General features: G+C 41.5%; 1 protein-coding gene across 2 annotated transcripts in view; it reads left to right on the top strand.

Annotated features, from left to right (window-relative positions):
- Positions 1 to 19,255, top strand: part of ahnak (AHNAK nucleoprotein) — a 30,703-nt gene extending 11,448 nt beyond the window's left edge. For both annotated transcript variants that reach the window (XM_053428031.1, XM_053428032.1), the window contains exon 6: positions 96 to 19,255. In XM_053428031.1, the coding sequence (XP_053284006.1) occupies positions 96 to 17,780 (17,685 nt within the window). In that variant the 3' untranslated portion in view covers positions 17,781 to 19,255. The remainder of the gene's footprint in view (positions 1 to 95) is intronic.
- Positions 19,256 to 19,453: the final 198 nt, after the last annotated feature.

The raw sequence follows: 19,453 nt of genomic DNA, 5'->3' as shown, positions 1-19,453 counted from the left end.
TTTTTTTCTTTGTATTATGATACCTGACATTTGTATAGGGAATCTACTGAAACAAAATGCATTCAATGCTGAGTGTTTCTTCTCGTGTTTTACAGAGTGGTGATGATGAGGACTATAAGAGAATATACACAAAGAAAATCAAACCAAGGCTGAAGTCTGAGGACCTTGCAGAAGGAGTTGATGTTCGTACAGAGCGGCACAGCAGCACAAGCACTGATGGCAGCACAATTACTACCATCACCCGCCGCATTACTACCTACACAGTGGACATGCCAAGTGGCCTAAGTGAGCAGCTTGAGGTTTCAAGCCCAGAGTTCAAGGGGCCAAGGAACGAATCTGCAGATGGCTCTCCTCGTTTCAAAATCTCACATGGCAGCCCTTCAGGTAAAGAGGGAACAGAGGAGGGAGTTTTTGAGTCAAGCAATGTCTCTTACACTGGGCCACATGTTAGCTCCACAGAGACACGGTGGGGCAGTGGGGGTGTTAAGACCACAACATATACAAGAGAGATAGAAAAAGAAAGAAGTGCAGGTCTCAAATTTAAAGGACCAAACTTTGGAATAACAGGTGGTGGCCAGGCAGGTTTTGAGATCTCAAAAGGAGGTGGAGAGCAAGGAGATGGAAGCACCCAGTTGTCTGAAGCAGGCATGAAACTAAGTGACAGCACAAACACTGGGAGTAAGCATGTTACAATAGGAGGGATAGGAGGTGCAGAGGTTATCTCTGCGGACGAGAATGGACGATCAGCAGTAACAATTGGCAATGTTAAATCGGGATATTCCTCAAGGTCTGCCAAGATTTCAATGGCAGGTGTGGATGTAAGTGGTGTGCCAAAGACTGAGGGAGAAATCAAGGCACCGATAGTAGACTTCAAAGGTCCAGATGTAAATATTGAGGGAAATGAAGGGGATTTCAAAATGCCTCAGATAAAGATACCATCATTTGGTGGTCATGGGGTTGCTATTAAAGCACCGACAGCTGGTGTTGAAAGCATTGATTTAAAAATCAAAGGAACCAAACCTGATATTGACATTAAAGCACCAGAAATTGATGTCAAAACCACTGTGGTTGGCATTAAAGGGGACAAAGTTGATATGGAACGGTCAGATGCAAACATTAATATCCCAAAATTGGATATTAACATTGAGGGACATGAAGCTGGACCCAATGGCCTAAAAGATACGAAATTTCAAGGTGATGTGTCTGTACCAAAAATGAAAGTAGGTAAAAAGATTGTAAAAACTCAAGTGGGACCTAAAACAGCCGAAATCGAAACACCATCATTTGGAATTAAAGTTCCAAGGGTTGAAGGTCCAGAAGTTAATGTTCAAGGGCCGAAGAGTGAATTTGAAATGCCTAAAATCAAAATTCCATCCTTTAAAGGGGATGTAAATCTTCCCAAAGCTGTAATTGCTGGGAAAGTACCTGATGTTGACATCAAAGCTCCACAGATTGACATGGAAGTCCCTGTAAAAGGACCAAAGATCCCAAATCTTGACTTCAAACTAAAAGGTCCTAGAGTTGAGGGAAATGTGGATGCTTCTCTTCCAAAGATGGAAGGAGGCATAACAACTTCTGAGGTGGACATTGAAGGACAAGGATTTGATATTGAGGGCAAAAAAGGTGGATTTAAAATGCCTTCATTTAAAATGCCATCACTCAACATAAAGGGTTCAAACATAGAGGGTGCAGACATTGATGTGTCCCTTCCAAAAGCTAAAGTTGATGTTCCAGGTACTGACATTGACATCAAATTACCAGAGGTAGATATTGAAGGACCAAAACTCAAAGGACCCAAATTGAATATGCCGACAATGTCAAATCTGGATTTAAAGATAAAAGGTCCAAAAACCGAGGGAGACATAAGAGCGACTAAAGTTGTTGTTAACCTCCCAGAAGCAAATGTTGACATTAAAGCCCCCAAATTGGATATCAAAGGACCAGAGGTTGACTTACCGAGTTCTAGTGGTAAGATAAAGGGACCTACAATCAAGATACCAAACATCTCAGGACCAAAAATCTCCATGCCAGATGTGAATGTTAATTTGAAAGGGCCCACACTCAAAGGTGCAGTGGATATGTCAGTTCCAAAGATCGAAGGAGACATCAAAACACCCGATGTTGACATCAAAGGTCCACAAATTGATTTTGGAGGACCCATGGGTGTATTTGAAATGCCGAAAATCAAATTGCCAACATTTGGTATTAAATCCCCCGAGATGGATCTCAAAGGTCCCGAACTCAACATGCCAGGAGTTTCCGGACCGAAGATAGACATGCCAAACGTCGACTTTGACCCAAAAGCTGCCAAACATAAAGTTAATGTGGATGTGTCAGTTCCAAGAATTGAGGGAGATATCAAAACACCTGAAATAGAGATCAAAGGGCCTAATCTGGATTTGGATGCTGATACCAATCTGATGAGGCCCAAGTTCAAGGGGGATTTAATAGGGGATGTTCAAATGCCAAAAGCTGAACTCAGGGGGCCTGATGTAACAGTGGATGTTCCAGAGATTGGTACAAAGAAAACCAAATTTAAAATGCCAAAGTTTGGATTTAAGGGACCAAAGGTAAAGGCCCCGGAGACTGATGTCAAAATGGTACAAGGGGACATCAGCATCAAGGAAAAGAATGGAAGTTCTGAAGGTCTTGATATTGACCTGGCATTGACTGGTTCAAAAACTAAAGGTCAAAAATTCAAGCTGCCACAATTAGAGGGAACAGATGTAAACCTTCCAAAAGCTAGTGTTGATGTTAAAATACCAGAGGTTGACATTACAGGTGACATCAAAGCTCCCAAAATTGACATTGAGGGACCAGAGGTTGACATTGAGGGGCCAAAAGGAGGATTCAAAATGCCCAAACTTAAATTGCCATCCTTTGGTGTTAAAGGCCCGAACGTTGAAGGGCCTGAAGTTGATGTCAGCCTTCCAACAGGAGACATTGATATTAAAGCACCTGAACTGGAAATGACAGCACTAGATGTTGACATTGAGGGTCCTGGTACTAAGGTCAACCTGCCAAGTATTTCCGGACCAAAAGGAGGATTTGACATGCCTCAAATAAAAAGGCCTTCCTTTGGCTTAAAGGGTCCTACATTGGAGGGTCCAGATATTGATGTAAACCTTCCAAAAGCTAATATTGATGTTAACGTACCTAAAGGTGACATTAAAGGGCCAAAAATTGACATCGAAAGTCTTGATGCAAAACTCAAAGGGCCCAGATTCAACATGCCAAGTGTGGCAGGACCCAAACTCTCCATGCCTAGTGTGGATTTCAATCTGAGAGGTTCCACTCCTAAAGGTGGTGTTGATGTTGCACTTCCAAAGATTGAAGGAACAGATGTTGATGTTAACCTTCCAAAAACTAATATTGATGTTAACATACCTGAGGTTGACATTAAAGGTGACATCAAAACTCCCCGGGTTGACTTTGAAGGACCAGAAATTGACATTGAGGGGCACAAGGGAGGATTCAAAATGCCGAAATTTAAAATGCCAGGCTTTGGAGTGAAAGGTCAAAAACTTGAAGGACCTGATGTTGATATCAGCTTGCCAGGAACTGATATTGATATTAAAGCCCCCGGATTGGATATTGAAGTACCAAAGGTTGACCTAGAGAGTCCTAGTGGCAAGATCAAGGGAACTAAATTCAAAATGCCAACCATCAGCGGACCAAATATCAGTATGCCAGATGTGGACTTTAATCTGAAAGGGCCTTCATTTAAAGGAGATATGTCACTTCCAAAGTTGGAAGGAGACATAAAAGCCCCTGGTGTTAATATCGACGCTCCAGAGATTGATCTCAAAGGCCCCAAGGTTGATGTTTCAGGTCCAAAAGGTGGATTTGACATGCCTCATATAAAAATGCCTTCCTTTGGCTTCAAGGGCCCTAAATTGGAGGGTCCAGATGTTGATGTAAACCTTCCAAAGGCTAATATTGATGTGACAGTACCTAAGGTTGACATTAAAGGGCCAGAAATTGACATTGAAGGTCCTGATGCCAAATTCAAAACACCTAAAATTAAAATGCCATCACTCTCAGGACCCAAGCTTCCGGAGTGGGACCTTAGTCTAAAGGGGCCCAAAATGAAGGGAGATGTTGATGTGTCTGCTCCAAAGATCGAAGGTGACATCAAAGCTCCAAAAATTGACATTGAAGGACCAGATGTTGACATTGAGGGGCCAAAAGGAGGATTCAAAATGCCTAAATTTAAGATGCCAGGCTTTGGAGTGAAAGGTCCAAAACTTGAAGGGCCAGAAGTTGATGTCAGCTTGCCAGACGTTGACCTTGAGAGTCCTGGTGGCAATATCAAGGGAACTAAATTCAAAATGCCAACCATCACCGGACCTAAAGTCAGTATGCCAGATGTTGACTTCAATCTGAAAGGGCCTTCATTTAAAGGAGATATGTCACTTCCAAAGTTTGAAGGAGACTTAAAAGCACCTGGTATTGATATCGATACTCCAGAGATTGATATTAAAGGCCCCAAGGTTGATGTTTCAGGTCCAAAAGGTGGATTTGACATGCCTCATATAAAAATGCCTTCCTTTGGCTTCAAGGGCCCTAAATTGGAGGGTCCAGATGTTGATGTAAACCTTCCAAAGGCTAATATTGATGTTTCAGTACCTAAGGTTGACATTAAAGGGCCAGACATTGACATTGAAGGTCCTGATGCCAAATTCAAAACACCTAAAATTAAAATGCCATCAATCTCAGGACCCAAGCTTCCAGAGTGGGACCTTAGTCTAAAGGGGCCCAAAATGAAGGGAGATGTTGATGTGTCTGCTCCAAAGATCGAAGGTGACATCAAAGCTCCAAAAATTGACATTGAAGGACCAGATGTTGACATTGAGGGGCCAAAAGGAGGATTCAAAATGCCTAAATTTAAGATGCCAGGCTTTGGAGTGAAAGGTCCAAAACTTGAAGGGCCAGAAGTTGATGTAAGCTTGCCAGACGTTGACCTTGAGAGTCCTAGTGGCAATATCAAGGGAACTAAATTCAAAATGCCAACCATCACCGGACCTAAAGTCAGTATGCCAGATGTTGACTTCAATCTGAAAGGGCCTTCATTTAAAGGAGATATGTCACTTCCAAAGTTTGAAGGAGACTTAAAAGCACCTGGTATTGATATCGATACTCCAGAGATTGATATTAAAGGCCCCAAGGTTGATGTTTCAGGTCCAAAAGGTGGATTTGACATGCCTCATATAAAAATGCCTTCCTTTGGCTTCAAGGGCCCTAAATTGGAGGGTCCAGATGTTGATGTAAACCTTCCAAAGGCTAATATTGATGTGACAGTACCTAAGGTTGACATTAAAGGGCCAGAAATTGACATTGAAGGTCCTGATGGCAAATTCAAAACACCTAAAATTAAAATGCCATCACTCTCAGGACCCAAGCTTCCGGAGTGGGACCTTAGTCTAAAGGGGCCCAAAATGAAGGGAGATGTTGATGTGTCTGTTCCAAAGATCGAAGGTGACATCAAAGCTCCAAAAATTGACATTGAAGGACCAGATGTTGACATTGAGGGGCCAAAAGGAGGATTCAAAATGCCTAAATTTAAAATGCCAGGCTTTGGAGTGAAAGGTCCAAAACTTGAAGGGCCAGAAGTTGATGTCAGCTTGCCAAGAACCGAAGTTGATATTGAAGCCCCCGGATTGGATATCAAAGGACCGGAGGTTGACCTTGAGGCTCCTAGGGGCAAGATCAAGGGAACTAAATTCAAAATGCCAACCATCAGCGGACCAAAGATCAGTATGCCAGATGTGGACTTCAATCTGAAAGGGCCTTCATTTAAAGGAGATATGTCACTTCCAAAGTTGGAAGGAGACATAACAGCACCTGATGTGGATGTCAATGCTCCAGACCTTAACATTCAAGGTCCAAAAGGTGGATTTGACATGCCTCATATAAAAATGCCTTCCTTTGGCTTCAAGGGCCCTAAATTGGAGGGTCCAGATGTTGATGTAAACCTTCCAAAGGCTAATATTGATGTGAACGTACCTAAGGTTGACATTAAAGGGCCAGAACTTGACATTCAAGGTCCTGATGCCAAATTCAAAACACCTACAATTAAAATGCCATCACTCTCAGGACCCAAGCTTCCAGAGTGGGACCTTAGTCTAAAGGGGCCCAAAATGAAGGGAGATGTTGAAGTGTCTGTTCCAAAGATCGAAGGTGACATCAAAGCTCCAAAAATTGACATTGAAGGAGCAGATGTTGACATTGAGGGGCCAAAAGGAGGATTCAAAATGCCTAAATTTAAAATGCCAGGCTTTGGAGTGAAAGGTCCAAAACTTGAAGGGCCCGAAGTTGATGTCAGCTTGCCAGGAACTGAAGTTGATATTGAAGCCCCCGGGTTGGATATCAAAGGACCGGAGGTTGACTTTGAGACTCCTAGTGGCAAAATCAAGGGAACTAAATTCAAAATGCCAACCATCAGCGGACCAAAGATCAGTATGCCAGATGTGGACTTCAATCTGAAAGGGCCTTCATTTAAAGGAGATATGTCACTTCCAAAGTTGGAAGGAGACATAACAGCACCTGATGTTGATGTCAATGCTCCAGACCTTAACATTCAAGGTCCAAAAGGTGGATTTGACATGCCTCATATAAAAATGCCTTCCTTTGGCTTCAAGGGCCCTAAATTGGAGGGTCCAGATGTTGATGTAAACCTTCCAAAGGCTAATATTGATGTGAAAGTACCTAAGGTTGACATTAAAGGGCCAGAAATTGACATTGAAGGTCCTGATGCCAAATTCAAAACACCTAAAATTAAAATGCCATCACTCTCAGGACCCAAGCTTCCAGAGTGGGACCTTAGTCTAAAGGGGCCCAAAATGAAGGGAGATGTTGAAATGTCTGTTCCAAAGATCGAAGGTGACATCAAAGCTCCAAAAATTGACATTGAAGGAGCAGATGTTGACATTGAGGGGCCAAAAGGAGGATTCAAAATGCCTAAATTTAAAATGCCAGGCTTTGGAGTGAAAGGTCCAAAACTTGAAGGGCCCGAAGTTGATATCAGCTTGCCGGGAACTGAAGTTGATATTGAAGCCCCCGAGTTGGATATCAAAGGACCGGAGGTTGACTTTGAGACTCCTAGTGGCAAAATCAAGGGAACTAAATTCAAAATGCCGGCCATCAGCGGACCAAAGATCAGTATGCCAGATGTGGACTTCAATCTGAAAGGGCCTTCATTTAAAGGAGATATGTCACTTCCAAAGTTGGAAGGAGACATAAAAGCACCTGATGTTGATGTCAATGCTCCAGACCTTAACATTCAAGGTCCAAAAGGTGGATTTGACATGCCTCATATAAAAATGCCTTCCTTTGGCTTTAAGGGCCCTAAATTAGAGGGTCTAGATGTTGATGTAAACCTTCCAAAGGCTAATATTGATGTGAACGTACCTAAGGTTGACATTAAAGGGCCAGAAATTGACATTGAAGGTCCTGATGCCAAATTCAAAACACCTAAAATTAAAATGCCATCACTCTCAGGACCCAAGCTTCCAGAGTGGGACCTTAGTCTAAAGGGGCCCAAAATGAAGGGAGATGTTGATGTGTCTGCTCCAAAGATCGAAGGTGACATCAAAGCTCCAAAAATTGACATTGAAGGACCAGATGTTGACATTGAGGGACACAGAGGAGGATTCAAAATGCCTAAATTTAAAATGCCAGGCTTTGGAGTGAAAGGTCCAAAACTTGAAGGGCCCGAAGTTGATGTCAGCTTGCCAGGAACTGAAGTTGATATTGAAGCCCCCGGATTGGATATCAAAGGACCGGAGGTTGACTTTGAGACTCCTAGTGGCAAGATCAAGGGAACTAAATTCAAAATGCCAACCATCAGCGGACCAAAGATCAGTATGCCAGATGTGGACTTCAATCTGAAAGGGCCTTCATTTAAAGGAGATATGTCACTTCCAAAGTTGGAAGGAGACATAAAAGCACCTGATGTTGATATCAATGCTCCAGACCTTAACATTAAAGGTCCAAAAGGTGGATTTGACATGCCTCATATAAAAATGCCTTCCTTTGGCTTCAAGGGCCCTAAATTGGAGGGTCCAGATGTTGATGTAAACCTTCCAAAAGCGAATATTGATGTCAACTTACCTAAAGTTGACTTTGAAGGGCCAGATATTGACATTGAAGGTCCTGATGCAAAATTCAAAACACCTAAAATCAAAATGCCATCACTGTCAGGACCCAAGCTTCCAGAGTGGGACCTCAGTCTGAAGGGGCCCAACATGAAGGGAGGTGTTGATGTGTCTGTTCCAAAGATAAAAGGTGATATCAAAACTCCAAAGGTTGACATTGAAGGGCCAGAGCTTGACATTGATGGGCACAGAGGAGGATTCAAAATGCCGAAATTTAAAATGCCACACTTCGGAGGGAAAGGTCCAAAACTTGAAGGACCTGATGTTGATGTCAGCTTGCCAGGCACTGATATTGATATTAAAAGTCCTGGATTGGATATCAAAGGACCAGAGGTTGACCTGGAGAGTCCTAGTGGCAAAATCAAGGGAACTAAATTCAAAATGCCAAACATCAGCGGACCAAAGATCAGTATGCCAGATGTGGACTTCAATCTGAAAGGACATTCATTGAAAGGAGATATGTCACTTCCAAAGCTGGAAGGAGACATGAAAGCACCTGATGTTGATATCAATGCTCCAGACTTTAATATTCAAGGTCCAAAAGGTGGATTTGACATGCCTCATATAAAAATGCCTTCCTTTGGCTTCAAGGGCCCTAAATTGGAGGGTCCAGATGTTGATGTAAATCTTCCAAAAGCTAATATTGATGTTAACCTACCTAAGGTAGACGTTAAAGGGCCAGAAATTGACATTGAAGGTCCTGATGCAAAATTCAAAACACCCAACATAAAAATGCCATCACTCTCAGGACCCAAGCTTCCAGAGTGGGACCTCAGTCTTAAGGGGCCGAAAATGAAGGGAGGTGTTGATGTGTCTACTCCAAAGATAAAAGGTGATATCAAAACTCCAAAGGTTGACATTGAAGGGCCAGAGCTTGACATTGATGGGCACAGAGGAGGATTCAAAATGCCGAAATTTAAAATGCCACACTTCGGAGGGAAAGGTCCAAAACTTGAAGGACCTGATGTTGATGTCAGCTTGCCAGGCACTGATATTGATATTAAAGCTCACGGATTGGATATCAAAGGACCAGAGGTTGACCTGGAGAGTCCTAGTGGCAAAATCAAGGGAACTAAATTCAAAATGCCAACCATCACCGGACCAAAGATCAATATGCCAGATGTGGACTTCAATCTGAAAGGACCTTCATTTAAAGGAGATATGTCACTTCCAAAGGTGGAGGGAGACATAAAAGCACCTGATGTTGATATCAATGCCCCAGACTTTAATATTCAAGGTCCAAAAGGTGGATTTGATATGCCTCATATAAAAATGCCTTCCTTTGGCTTCAAGGGTCCTAAATTGGAGGGTCCAGATGTTGATGTAAACCTTCCAAAAGCCAATATTGATGTTAATGTACCTAAGGTTGACATTGAAGGGCCAGAAGTTGACATTGAAGGTCCTGATGCAAAATTCAAAACACCTAAAATTAAAATGCCATCACTGTCAGGACCCAAGCTTCCAGATTGGGACCTCAGTCTGAAGGGGCACAAAATGAAGGGAGGTGTTGATGTGTCTATTCCAAAGATTAAAGGTGATATCAAAACTCCCAAGGTTGACATTGAAGGGCCAGAAGTGGACATTGAAGGGCACAGAGGAGGATTCAAAATGCCGAAATTTAAAATGCCACACTTTGGAGGAAAAGGTCCAAAACTTGAAGGACCTGATGTTGATGTCAGCTTGCCAGGAAGTGATATTGATATTAAAGCTCCCGGATTGGATATCAAAGGACCAGAGGTTGACCTTGAGAGTCCTAGTGGTAAAATCAAGGGAACTAAATTCAAAATGCCAACGATCACCGGACCAAAGATCAGTATGCCAGATGTGGACTTCAATCTGAAAGGGCCTTCATTAAAAGGTGATATGTCACTTCCAAAGTTGAAAGGAGACATAAAAGCACCTGATGTTGATATCAATGCTCCAGACTTCAATATTCAAGGTCCCCAAGTTGATGTTAAAGGTCCAAAAGGTGGATTTGACATGCCTCATATCAAAATGCCTTCCTTTGGCTTCAAGGGCCCTAAATTGGAGGGTCCAGATGTTGATGTAAACCTTCCAAAAGCGAATATTGATGTCAACTTACCTAAAGTTGACTTTGAAGGGCCAGAAATTGACATTGAAGGTCCTGATGCAAAATTCAAAACACCTAAAATTAAAATGCCATCACTGTCAGGACCCAAGCTTCCAGAGTGGGACCTCAGTCTTAAGGGGCCCAACATGAAGGGAGGTGTTGATATGTCTATTCCAAAGATAGAAGGTGATATCAAAACTCCAAAGGTTGACATTGAAGGGCCTGAAGTTGACATTGAGGGACACAGAGGAGGATTCAAAATGCCGACATTTAAAATGCCACACTTTGGAGGGAAAGGTCCAAAACTTGAAGGGCCTGATGTGGATGTCAGCTTGCCAGAAACTGATATTGATATTAAAGCTCCCGGTTTGGATATCAAAGGACCAGAGGTTGACCTGGAGAGTCCTAGTGGCAAAATCAAGGGAACTAAATTCAAAATGCCAACCATCAGCGGACCAAAGATTAGTATGCCAGATGTGGACTTCAATCTGAAAGGGCCTTCATTTAAAGGAGATATGTCACTTCCAAAGTTGGAAGGAGACATAAAAGCACCTGATGTTGATATCAATGCTCCAGACCTTAACATTAAAGGTCCAAAAGGTGGATTTGACATGCCTCATATAAAAATGCCTTCCTTTGGCTTCAAAGGCCCTAAATTGGAGGGTCCAGATGTTGATGTAAACCTTCCAAAAGCGAATATTGATGTCAACTTACCTAAAGTTGACTTTGAAGGGCCAGAAATTGACATTGAAGGTCCTGATGCAAAATTCAAAACACCTAAAATTAAAATGCCATCACTGTCAGGACCCAAGCTTCCAGAGTGGGACCTCAGTCTTAAGGGGCCCAACATGAAGGGAGGTGTTGATGTGTCTATTCCAAAGATAGAAGGTGATATCAAAACTCCCAAGGTTGACATTGAAGGGCCAGAAGTTGACATTGACGGGCACAGAGGAGGATTCAAAATGCCGAAATTTAAAATGCCAAACTTTGGAGGAAAAAGTCCAAAACTTGAAGGGCCTGATGTTGATGTCAGCTTGCCAGAAACTGATATTGATATTAAAGCTCCCGGATTGGATATCAAAGGACCAGAGGTTGACCTGGAGAGTCCTAGTGGCAAGATCAAGGGAACTAAATTTAAAATGCCAACCATCAGCGGACCAAAGATCAGTATGCCAGACGTGGACTTCAATCTGAAAGGGCCTTCATTTAAAGGAGATATGTCACTTCCAAAGTTGGAAGGAGACATAAAAGCACCTGCTGTTGATATCAATGCTCCAGACCTTAACATTAAAGGTCCAAAAGGTGGATTTGATATGCCTCATATTAAAATGCCTTCCTTTGGCTTCAAGGGCTCTAAATTGGAGGGTCCAGATGTTGATGTAAACCTTCCAAAAGCGAATATTGATGTCAACTTACCTAAAGTTGACATTGAAGGTCCAGAAATTGACATTGAAGGTCCTGATGCAAAATTCAAAACACCTAAAATTAAAATGCCATCACTGTCAGGACCCAAGCTTCCAGAGTGGGACCTCAGTCTTAAGGGGCCCAACATGAAGGGAGGTGTTGATGTGTCTATTCCAAAGATAGAAGGTGATATCAAAACTCCCAAGGTTGACATTGAAGGGCCAGAAATTGACATTGACGGGCACAGAGGAGGATTCAAAATGCCGAAATTTAAAATGCCAAACTTTGGAGGGAAAGGTCCAAAACTTGAAGGGCCTGATGTTGATGTCAGCTTGCCAGAAACTGATATTGATATTAAAGCTCCCGGATTGGATATCAAAGGACCAGAGGTTGACCTGGAGAGTCCTAGTGGCAAAATCAAGGGAACAAAATTCAAAATGCCAACCATCAGCGGACCAAAGATTAGTATGCCAGATGTGGACTTCAATCTGAAAGGGCCTTCATTTAAAGGAGATATGTCACTTCCAAAGTTGGAAGGAGACATAAAAGCACCTGTTGTTGATATCAATGCTCCAGACCTTAACATTAAAGGTCCAAAAGGTGGATTTGACATGCCTCATATAAAAATGCCTTCCTTTGGCTTCAAGGGCCCTAAATTGGAGGGTCCAGATGTTGATGTAAACCTTCCAAAAGCGAATATTGATGTCAACTTACCTAAAGTTGACATTGAAGGGCCAGAAATTGACATTGAAGGTCCTGATGCAAAATTCAAAACACCCAAAATTAAAATGCCATCACTGTCAGGACCCAAGCTTCCAGAGTGGGACCTCAGTCTTAAGGGGCCCAACATGAAGGGAGGTGTTGATGTGTCTATTCCAAAGATAGAAGGTGATATCAAAACTCCCAAGATTGACATTGAAGGGCCAGAAGTTGACATTGACGGGCACAGAGGAGGATTCAAAATGCCGAAATTTAAAATGCCAAACTTTGGAGGGAAAGGTCCAAAACTTGAAGGGCCTGATGTTGATGTCAGCTTGCCAGAAACTGATATTGATATTAAAGCTCCCGGATTGGATATCAAAGGACCAGAGGTTGACCTGGAGAGTCCTAGTGGCAAAATCAAGGGAACAAAATTCAAAATGCCAACCATCAGCGGACCAAAGATTAGTATGCCAGATGTGGACTTCAATCTGAAAGGGCCTTCATTTAAAGGAGATATGTCACTTCCAAAGTTGGAAGGAGACATAAAAGCACCTGATGTTGATATCAATGCTCCAGACCTTAACATTAAAGGTCCAAAAGGTGGATTTGACATGCCTCATATAAAAATGCCTTCCTTTGGCTTCAAGGGCCCTAAATTGGAGGGTCCAGATGTTGATGTAAACCTTCCAAAAGCGAATATTGATGTCAACTTACCTAAAGTTGACATTGAAGGGCCAGAAATTGACATTGAAGGTCCTGATGCAAAATTCAAAACACCCAAAATTAAAATGCCATCACTGTCAGGACCCAAGCTTCCAGAGTGGGACCTCAGTCTTAAGGGGCCCAACATGAAGGGAGGTGTTGATGTGTCTATTCCAAAGATAGAAGGTGATATCAAAACTCCCAAGATTGACATTGAAGGGCCAGAAGTTGACATTGACGGGCACAGAGGAGGATTCAAAATGCCGAAATTTAAAATGCCAAACTTTGGAGGGAAAGGTCCAAAACTTGAAGGGCCTGATGTTGATGTCAGCTTGCCAGAAACTGATATTGATATTAAAGCTCCCGGATTGGATATCAAAGGACCAGAGGTTGACCTGGAGAGTCCTAGTGGCAAAATCAAGGGAACAAAATTCAAAATGCCAACCATCAGCGGACCAAAGATTAGTATGCCAGATGTGGACTTCAATCTGAAAGGGCCTTCATTTAAAGGAGATATGTCACTTCCAAAGTTGGAAGGAGACATAAAAGCACCTGATGTTGATATCAATGCTCCAGACCTTAACATTAAAGGTCCAAAAGGTGGATTTGACATGCCTCATATAAAAATGCCTTCCTTTGGCTTCAAGGGCCCTAAATTGGAGGGTCCAGATGTTGATGTAAACCTTCCAAAAGCGAATATTGATGTCAACTTACCTAAAGTTGACTTTGAAGGGCCAGAAATTGACATTGAAGGTCCTGATGCAAAATTCAAAACACCCAAAATTAAAATGCCATCACTGTCAGGACCCAAGCTTCCAGAGTGGGACCTCAGTCTTAAGGGGCCCAACATGAAGGGAGGTGTTGATGTGTCTATTCCAAAGATAGAAGGTGATATCAAAACTCCCAAGATTGACATTGAAGGGCCAGAAGTTGACATTGACGGGCACAGAGGAGGATTCAAAATGCCGAAATTTAAAATGCCAAACTTTGGAGGGAAAGGTCCAAAACTTGATGGGCCTGATGTTGATGTCAGCTTGCCAGAAACTGATATTGATATTAAAGCTCCCGGATTGGATATCAAAGGACCAGAGGTTGACCTGGAGAGTCCTAGTGGCAAAATCAAGGGAACCAAATTCAAAATGCCAACCATCAGCGGACCAAAGATTAGTATGCCAGATGTGGACTTCAATCTGAAAGGGCCTTCATTTAAAGGAGATATGTCACTTCCAAAGTTGGAAGGAGACATAAAAGCACCTGATGTTGATATCAATGCTCCAGACCTTAACATTAAAGGTCCAAAAGGTGGATTTGATATGCCTCATATAAAAATGCCTTCCTTTGGCTTCAAGGGCTCTAAATTGGAGGGTCCAGATGTTGATGTAAACCTTCCAAAAGCGAATATTGATGTCAACTTACCTAAAGTTGACATTGAAGGTCCAGAAATTGACATTGAAGGTCCTGATGCAAAATTCAAAACACCTAAAATTAAAATGCCATCACTGTCAGGACCCAAGCTTCCAGAGTGGGACCTCAGTCTTAAGGGGCCCAACATGAAGGGAGGTGTTGATGTGTCTATTCCAAAGATAGAAGGTGATATCAAAACTCCCAAGGTTGACATTGAAGGGCCAGAAATTGACATTGACGGGCACAGAGGAGGATTCAAAATGCCGAAATTTAAAATGCCAAACTTTGGAGGGAAAGGTCCAAAACTTGAAGGGCCTGATGTTGATGTCAGCTTTCCAGAAACTGATATTGATATTAAAGCTCCCGGATTGGATATCAAAGGACCAGAGGTTGACCTGGAGAGTCCTAGTGGCAAAATCAAGGGAACAAAATTCAAAATGCCAACCATCAGCGGACCAAAGATTAGTATGCCAGATGTGGACTTCAATCTGAAAGGGCCTTCATTTAAAGGAGATATGTCACTTCCAAAGTTGGAAGGAGACATAAAAGCACCTGATGTTGATATCAATGCTCCAGACCTTAACATTAAAGGTCCAAAAGGTGGATTTGACATGCCTCATATAAAAATGCCTTCCTTTGGCTTCAAGGGCCCTAAATTGGAGGGTCCAGATGTTGATGTAAACCTTCCAAAAGCGAATATTGATGTCAACTTACCTAAAGTTGACTTTGAAGGGCCAGAAATTGACATTGAAGGTCCTGATGCAAAATTCAAAACACCCAAAATTAAAATGCCATCACTGTCAGGACCCAAGCTTCCAGAGTGGGACCTCAGTCTTAAGGGGCCCAACATGAAGGGAGGTGTTGATGTGTCTATTCCAAAGATAGAAGGTGATATCAAAACTCCCAAGGTTGACATTGAAGGGCCAGATGTTGACATTGAGGGGCACAGAGGAGGATTCAAAATGCCGAAATTTAAAATACCAACCTTTGGTGGGAAGAGTCCCAAATTTGAAGGACCTGATGTTGATGTTGGTTTGTCAGGAACTGACATTGATATTAAAGCCCCTGGATTGGATATCAAAGGACCAGAGGTTGACCTAGAGAGTCCTAGTGGCAAGTTAAAGGGACCAAGAATCCAAATGCCAACCATATCAGGACCAAAGATCAGTATGCCAGATGTTGACTTCAATCTAAAAGGGCCATCATTTAAAGGTGATATGTCACTTCCAAAGTTCGAAGGAGACTTAAAAGCACCCGGTGTTCATATCGACACTCCAGAGATTGATCTTAAAGGCCCCATGGTTGATGTTTCGGGTCCAAAAGGTGGATTTGACATGCCTCATATAAAAATGCCTTCCTTTGGCTTCAAGGGCCCTAAATTGGAGGGTCCAGATGTTGATGTAAACCTTCCAAAAGCTAATATTGATGTTAACGTACCTAAGGTTGACATTAAAGGGCCAGAAATTGACATTGAAGGTCCTGATGCCAAATTCAAAGGAACCAAGATCAAATTGCCATCACTGTCAGGACCCAAGCTTCCAGAGTGGGATCTTAGTATGAAGGGGCCCAACATGAAGGGAGGTGTTGATATGTCTGGTCCAATGATTGAGGGTGACATAAAAGCTCCCAAGGTTGATATTGAAGGACCAGAATTTGACTTTGAGGGTCAGAAAGGAGGATTTAAAATGCCCAAGTTTACAATGCCAACATTTGGTGGAAAAGGTCCTAAACTTGAAGGCCCAGAAATTGATGCTAGCCTTCCAACACCGGACATTGATATTAAAGCACCTGAAGTGGATATCACTGGACTAGATGCTGACATTGAGAGTTCTAGTGGTAAGTTTAAAGGGCCCAGATTCAATGTGCCAAATATTTCAGGACCTAAACTCTCCATGCCCAGTGTGGATTTCAATCTGAAAGGTTCCACTCCTAAAGGGGGTGTTGATGTCTCAGTTCCAAAGCTGGAAGGACCTGAACTCAAATCACCAACCATGACAATAGAAGGTGGAAAGACAGGTGTTACATTTCCCAAGTTCAAGGGTCCTAAGTTTGGAATGAAATCGCCAGAAGTTGAAGGTCCTGATTTAATGGTTAAAAAACCCATGTTCAGTGTGGGAGCTAAAGGTTCCAAAACAGATGTACATCTCCCAGACACTGAAGCAAGTCTAGGTGCCCCTGATATTGACATCAGTGTAAAGGGGAAAAGGGGTAAATTTAAGCTTCCTAAAGTGAAAGCAAAGGCAAAGAAATCTGATTTTGACATAGCAACACCAGCCATAGATGTTGATGTAGACACACCAAATATTCATGTCAAAGGAACAAAAGTAAAGAAGCCTATGTTCGGTAGGCTTCATTTTCCTGATGTGGAATTTGATATGAAATCACCAAAATTAAAAGGTGCTGGGTCTTTATCTGAGGGACTGAAATCACCTGACATAGATTTGCCATCTGTACGCCTGAATGCTGCTTCTGATGGATCTTCCATGGCGTGTTCAGATGTTAGGTTGGAAGGGTCAGATTTGAAATTAAGGACTTCTGATGCAAATTTTTCGGTGGGCAGTGCAAGTGGTGGCCTTCAATACCCAGAGGGTACAGTCACATTCCCCAAGATCAAGGTACCAACATTTGGTATTGCTCTCCCTCAGCTAAAAGGCGAAGAAGGTGGAGGAAATGTAAAATCTGAATTTTCAGTAACTGGAGGAATAAATCTACAGCCTCCGTCGGTTAGTGCCCGGAATGTTGAGGTTGCCAGTCCAGAACTAAAGCAAAGTGAAAGTAAAGTAAGGGTAAAGATGCCAAAACTATTTGGCAAATCAAAAGCAAAGGGCAGTAGTGTAGGTGACGTTCGGGGACCTGAGGGAGAATTCAGTGCCAGTGGAAAAGGAAGTAAAGACCTAAGTGTGCACACTGGCGAATTAAAACTAGAAGGTGATCCTGGACTTGGTGTGTCAACTAAAGGCAAGTCAGCCTCACTAGATCTTTTCAAGAAATCAAGGCATCGGTCGTCGTCTCTGAGTGATGAGGGAGGGCTTGCGGTCAGTTCTCCTTCAGTTCACCTAGATGCTGAGGGTGGCGACATTTCATTAGACATGGGAGGAAGCAAGGTTAAAGGAAAGAAAAGCAAGTTGAAGTTTGGCACCTTTGGAGGGTTTGGTTCAAAGTCTAAGGGCTCATATGAAGTGACACTTGGTGAGGGCAGTGAAGCAGGAGCAGAGGGAAGTGCAGGTCTGTCCCTACCCTCTAAAAAGTCAAGATTGTCCTCATCTTCCAGCAGTGACAGTGTTTCAAGAGGCGGTTTTAGGTTCCCAAGACTTGAACTATCGGTCTCACCCAAAAAATGATTGGTTATTAAGCCAATTCAACTCTCATGTACAGTCAAAAATACTCTCCTAGAACGGTAAATTCTTTAAACAGCACTTTGTTTAAATCTCTGGAGACACAGTCATCTTAATGTCATTAACAATAAGAAATTATTTTCTCTTTTTTTTCAATAATTAGTCAGGAGTGCATGAGATTGTTTAAAATCCCTTCAAACTGTAAATAAGATTAATTTGTATTGTAATAATAAATATTGTTTTTTGTACATAGTCCAGATTTATTGAAAGTATGCCATATCACCAAATATCCATCAATAGTTTATTACAGGGTTTGTCATTTTGTCCTACTACATTCTATTAAATTAATGTTTTATTGAACGGGTGTGGTATGTTTGTATCCAGGGGTCTAATGCACAGAACAGATCGTTACAATAATTATTTTGAAGGAAAATCCTGTTTATACACAAAACACAAATACAAACATTTACCAGTTTTTCTTAATGAAACAATTTTATTTTCAACCTTTGATATAATATAACCGTTGTAGAAGTATATTTATGTAACAGAGAGCTGGCCAGCGGCGGACTTGGAGCATCAGACATCAGATTTTGGAGGCTAACCAATGTAACAGATAGAAATTAGTCTGTGGAAATAGGTATTTTCTCAATAACTCAGTCTGTTATTTTGTTGGTTGAATTCATTATGAGGTTTATTCACAGAGTGGTAATGACAAATCATACATTTTTTAAGTCAGAATTTTCTCTGAAATTGTCTCACACGCAGTCTTTATTTTTTTTATCATTAATTTTATTTATTATTTTTATTGCTTGATTCAGTTTAATTAATTTTGTATATTTTAATTAATTCATTAATTAATTTTTTATCTCACTAATTCATTCATATATTCACAGACTGAACTAATGTGGCATCCTATTTACAGGAAGGTCGCTTTAAAAAAAAAAATCACTCTAACTTCTAACCTAATGCTTCGAAAGAATGCACACTTTGAAATGAGTGCAGTCCGCCACTGGCTGGCCCTAACACATACACATTCTAAAGGGTGATGGTGTTGTATACACCATATTTGCAAAGACAATCACTGTTTAGAAAAACTATCAACCCTCTCTAAAATGCTGTAAGTACTTCTCTGTTCATTTTTAAGCAAATCAATTCACCTTCAAATTTTGTGATTTTATCAAAAATATGCATTTGTGTCACTTGTTTTAAACAGTCTGTGCTTCCTTATTTTCATTCTTACCTTTTTTACGATCCTCTGTATTTTATTTCTTTTGTCACTCTCTGTACACACTGCTTATGAATATGTAAAACTATGTCACAAATATAGACATTTGTATTTCATTTGTATCCACAAATATGCATTGACAGAGAGTTGCATAGTTTGGATCAGATATGATGAAAATGGAACACAATATTTTGGGTCTATTCTTTTGTTTGCATTCTGCCAAAGAAACTAAATAAAAAAATTATAGAATTAATAATGTTTCTTCAGTTTGTATTTACTATTTCTATGTGATTTGATATATGATCAATACTACGGATTTACTTAGTTCCACTTTACAGTAAAGTTAGCTTTGAATTATTAATTAATTTTGACTGATACACATTAACAATCATACAACAACTCATCGGACTCGAGTTAATATTAGTATTTTTAAGATTTGTCAATGGTGATATGC

The sequence above is a fragment of the Pleuronectes platessa genome, chromosome 8 (assembly GCF_947347685.1).
Source record: "Pleuronectes platessa chromosome 8, fPlePla1.1, whole genome shotgun sequence".
NCBI lineage: Eukaryota > Metazoa > Chordata > Actinopteri > Pleuronectiformes > Pleuronectidae > Pleuronectes > Pleuronectes platessa.
This window is presented reverse-complemented; position numbering and strand designations above follow the sequence as displayed.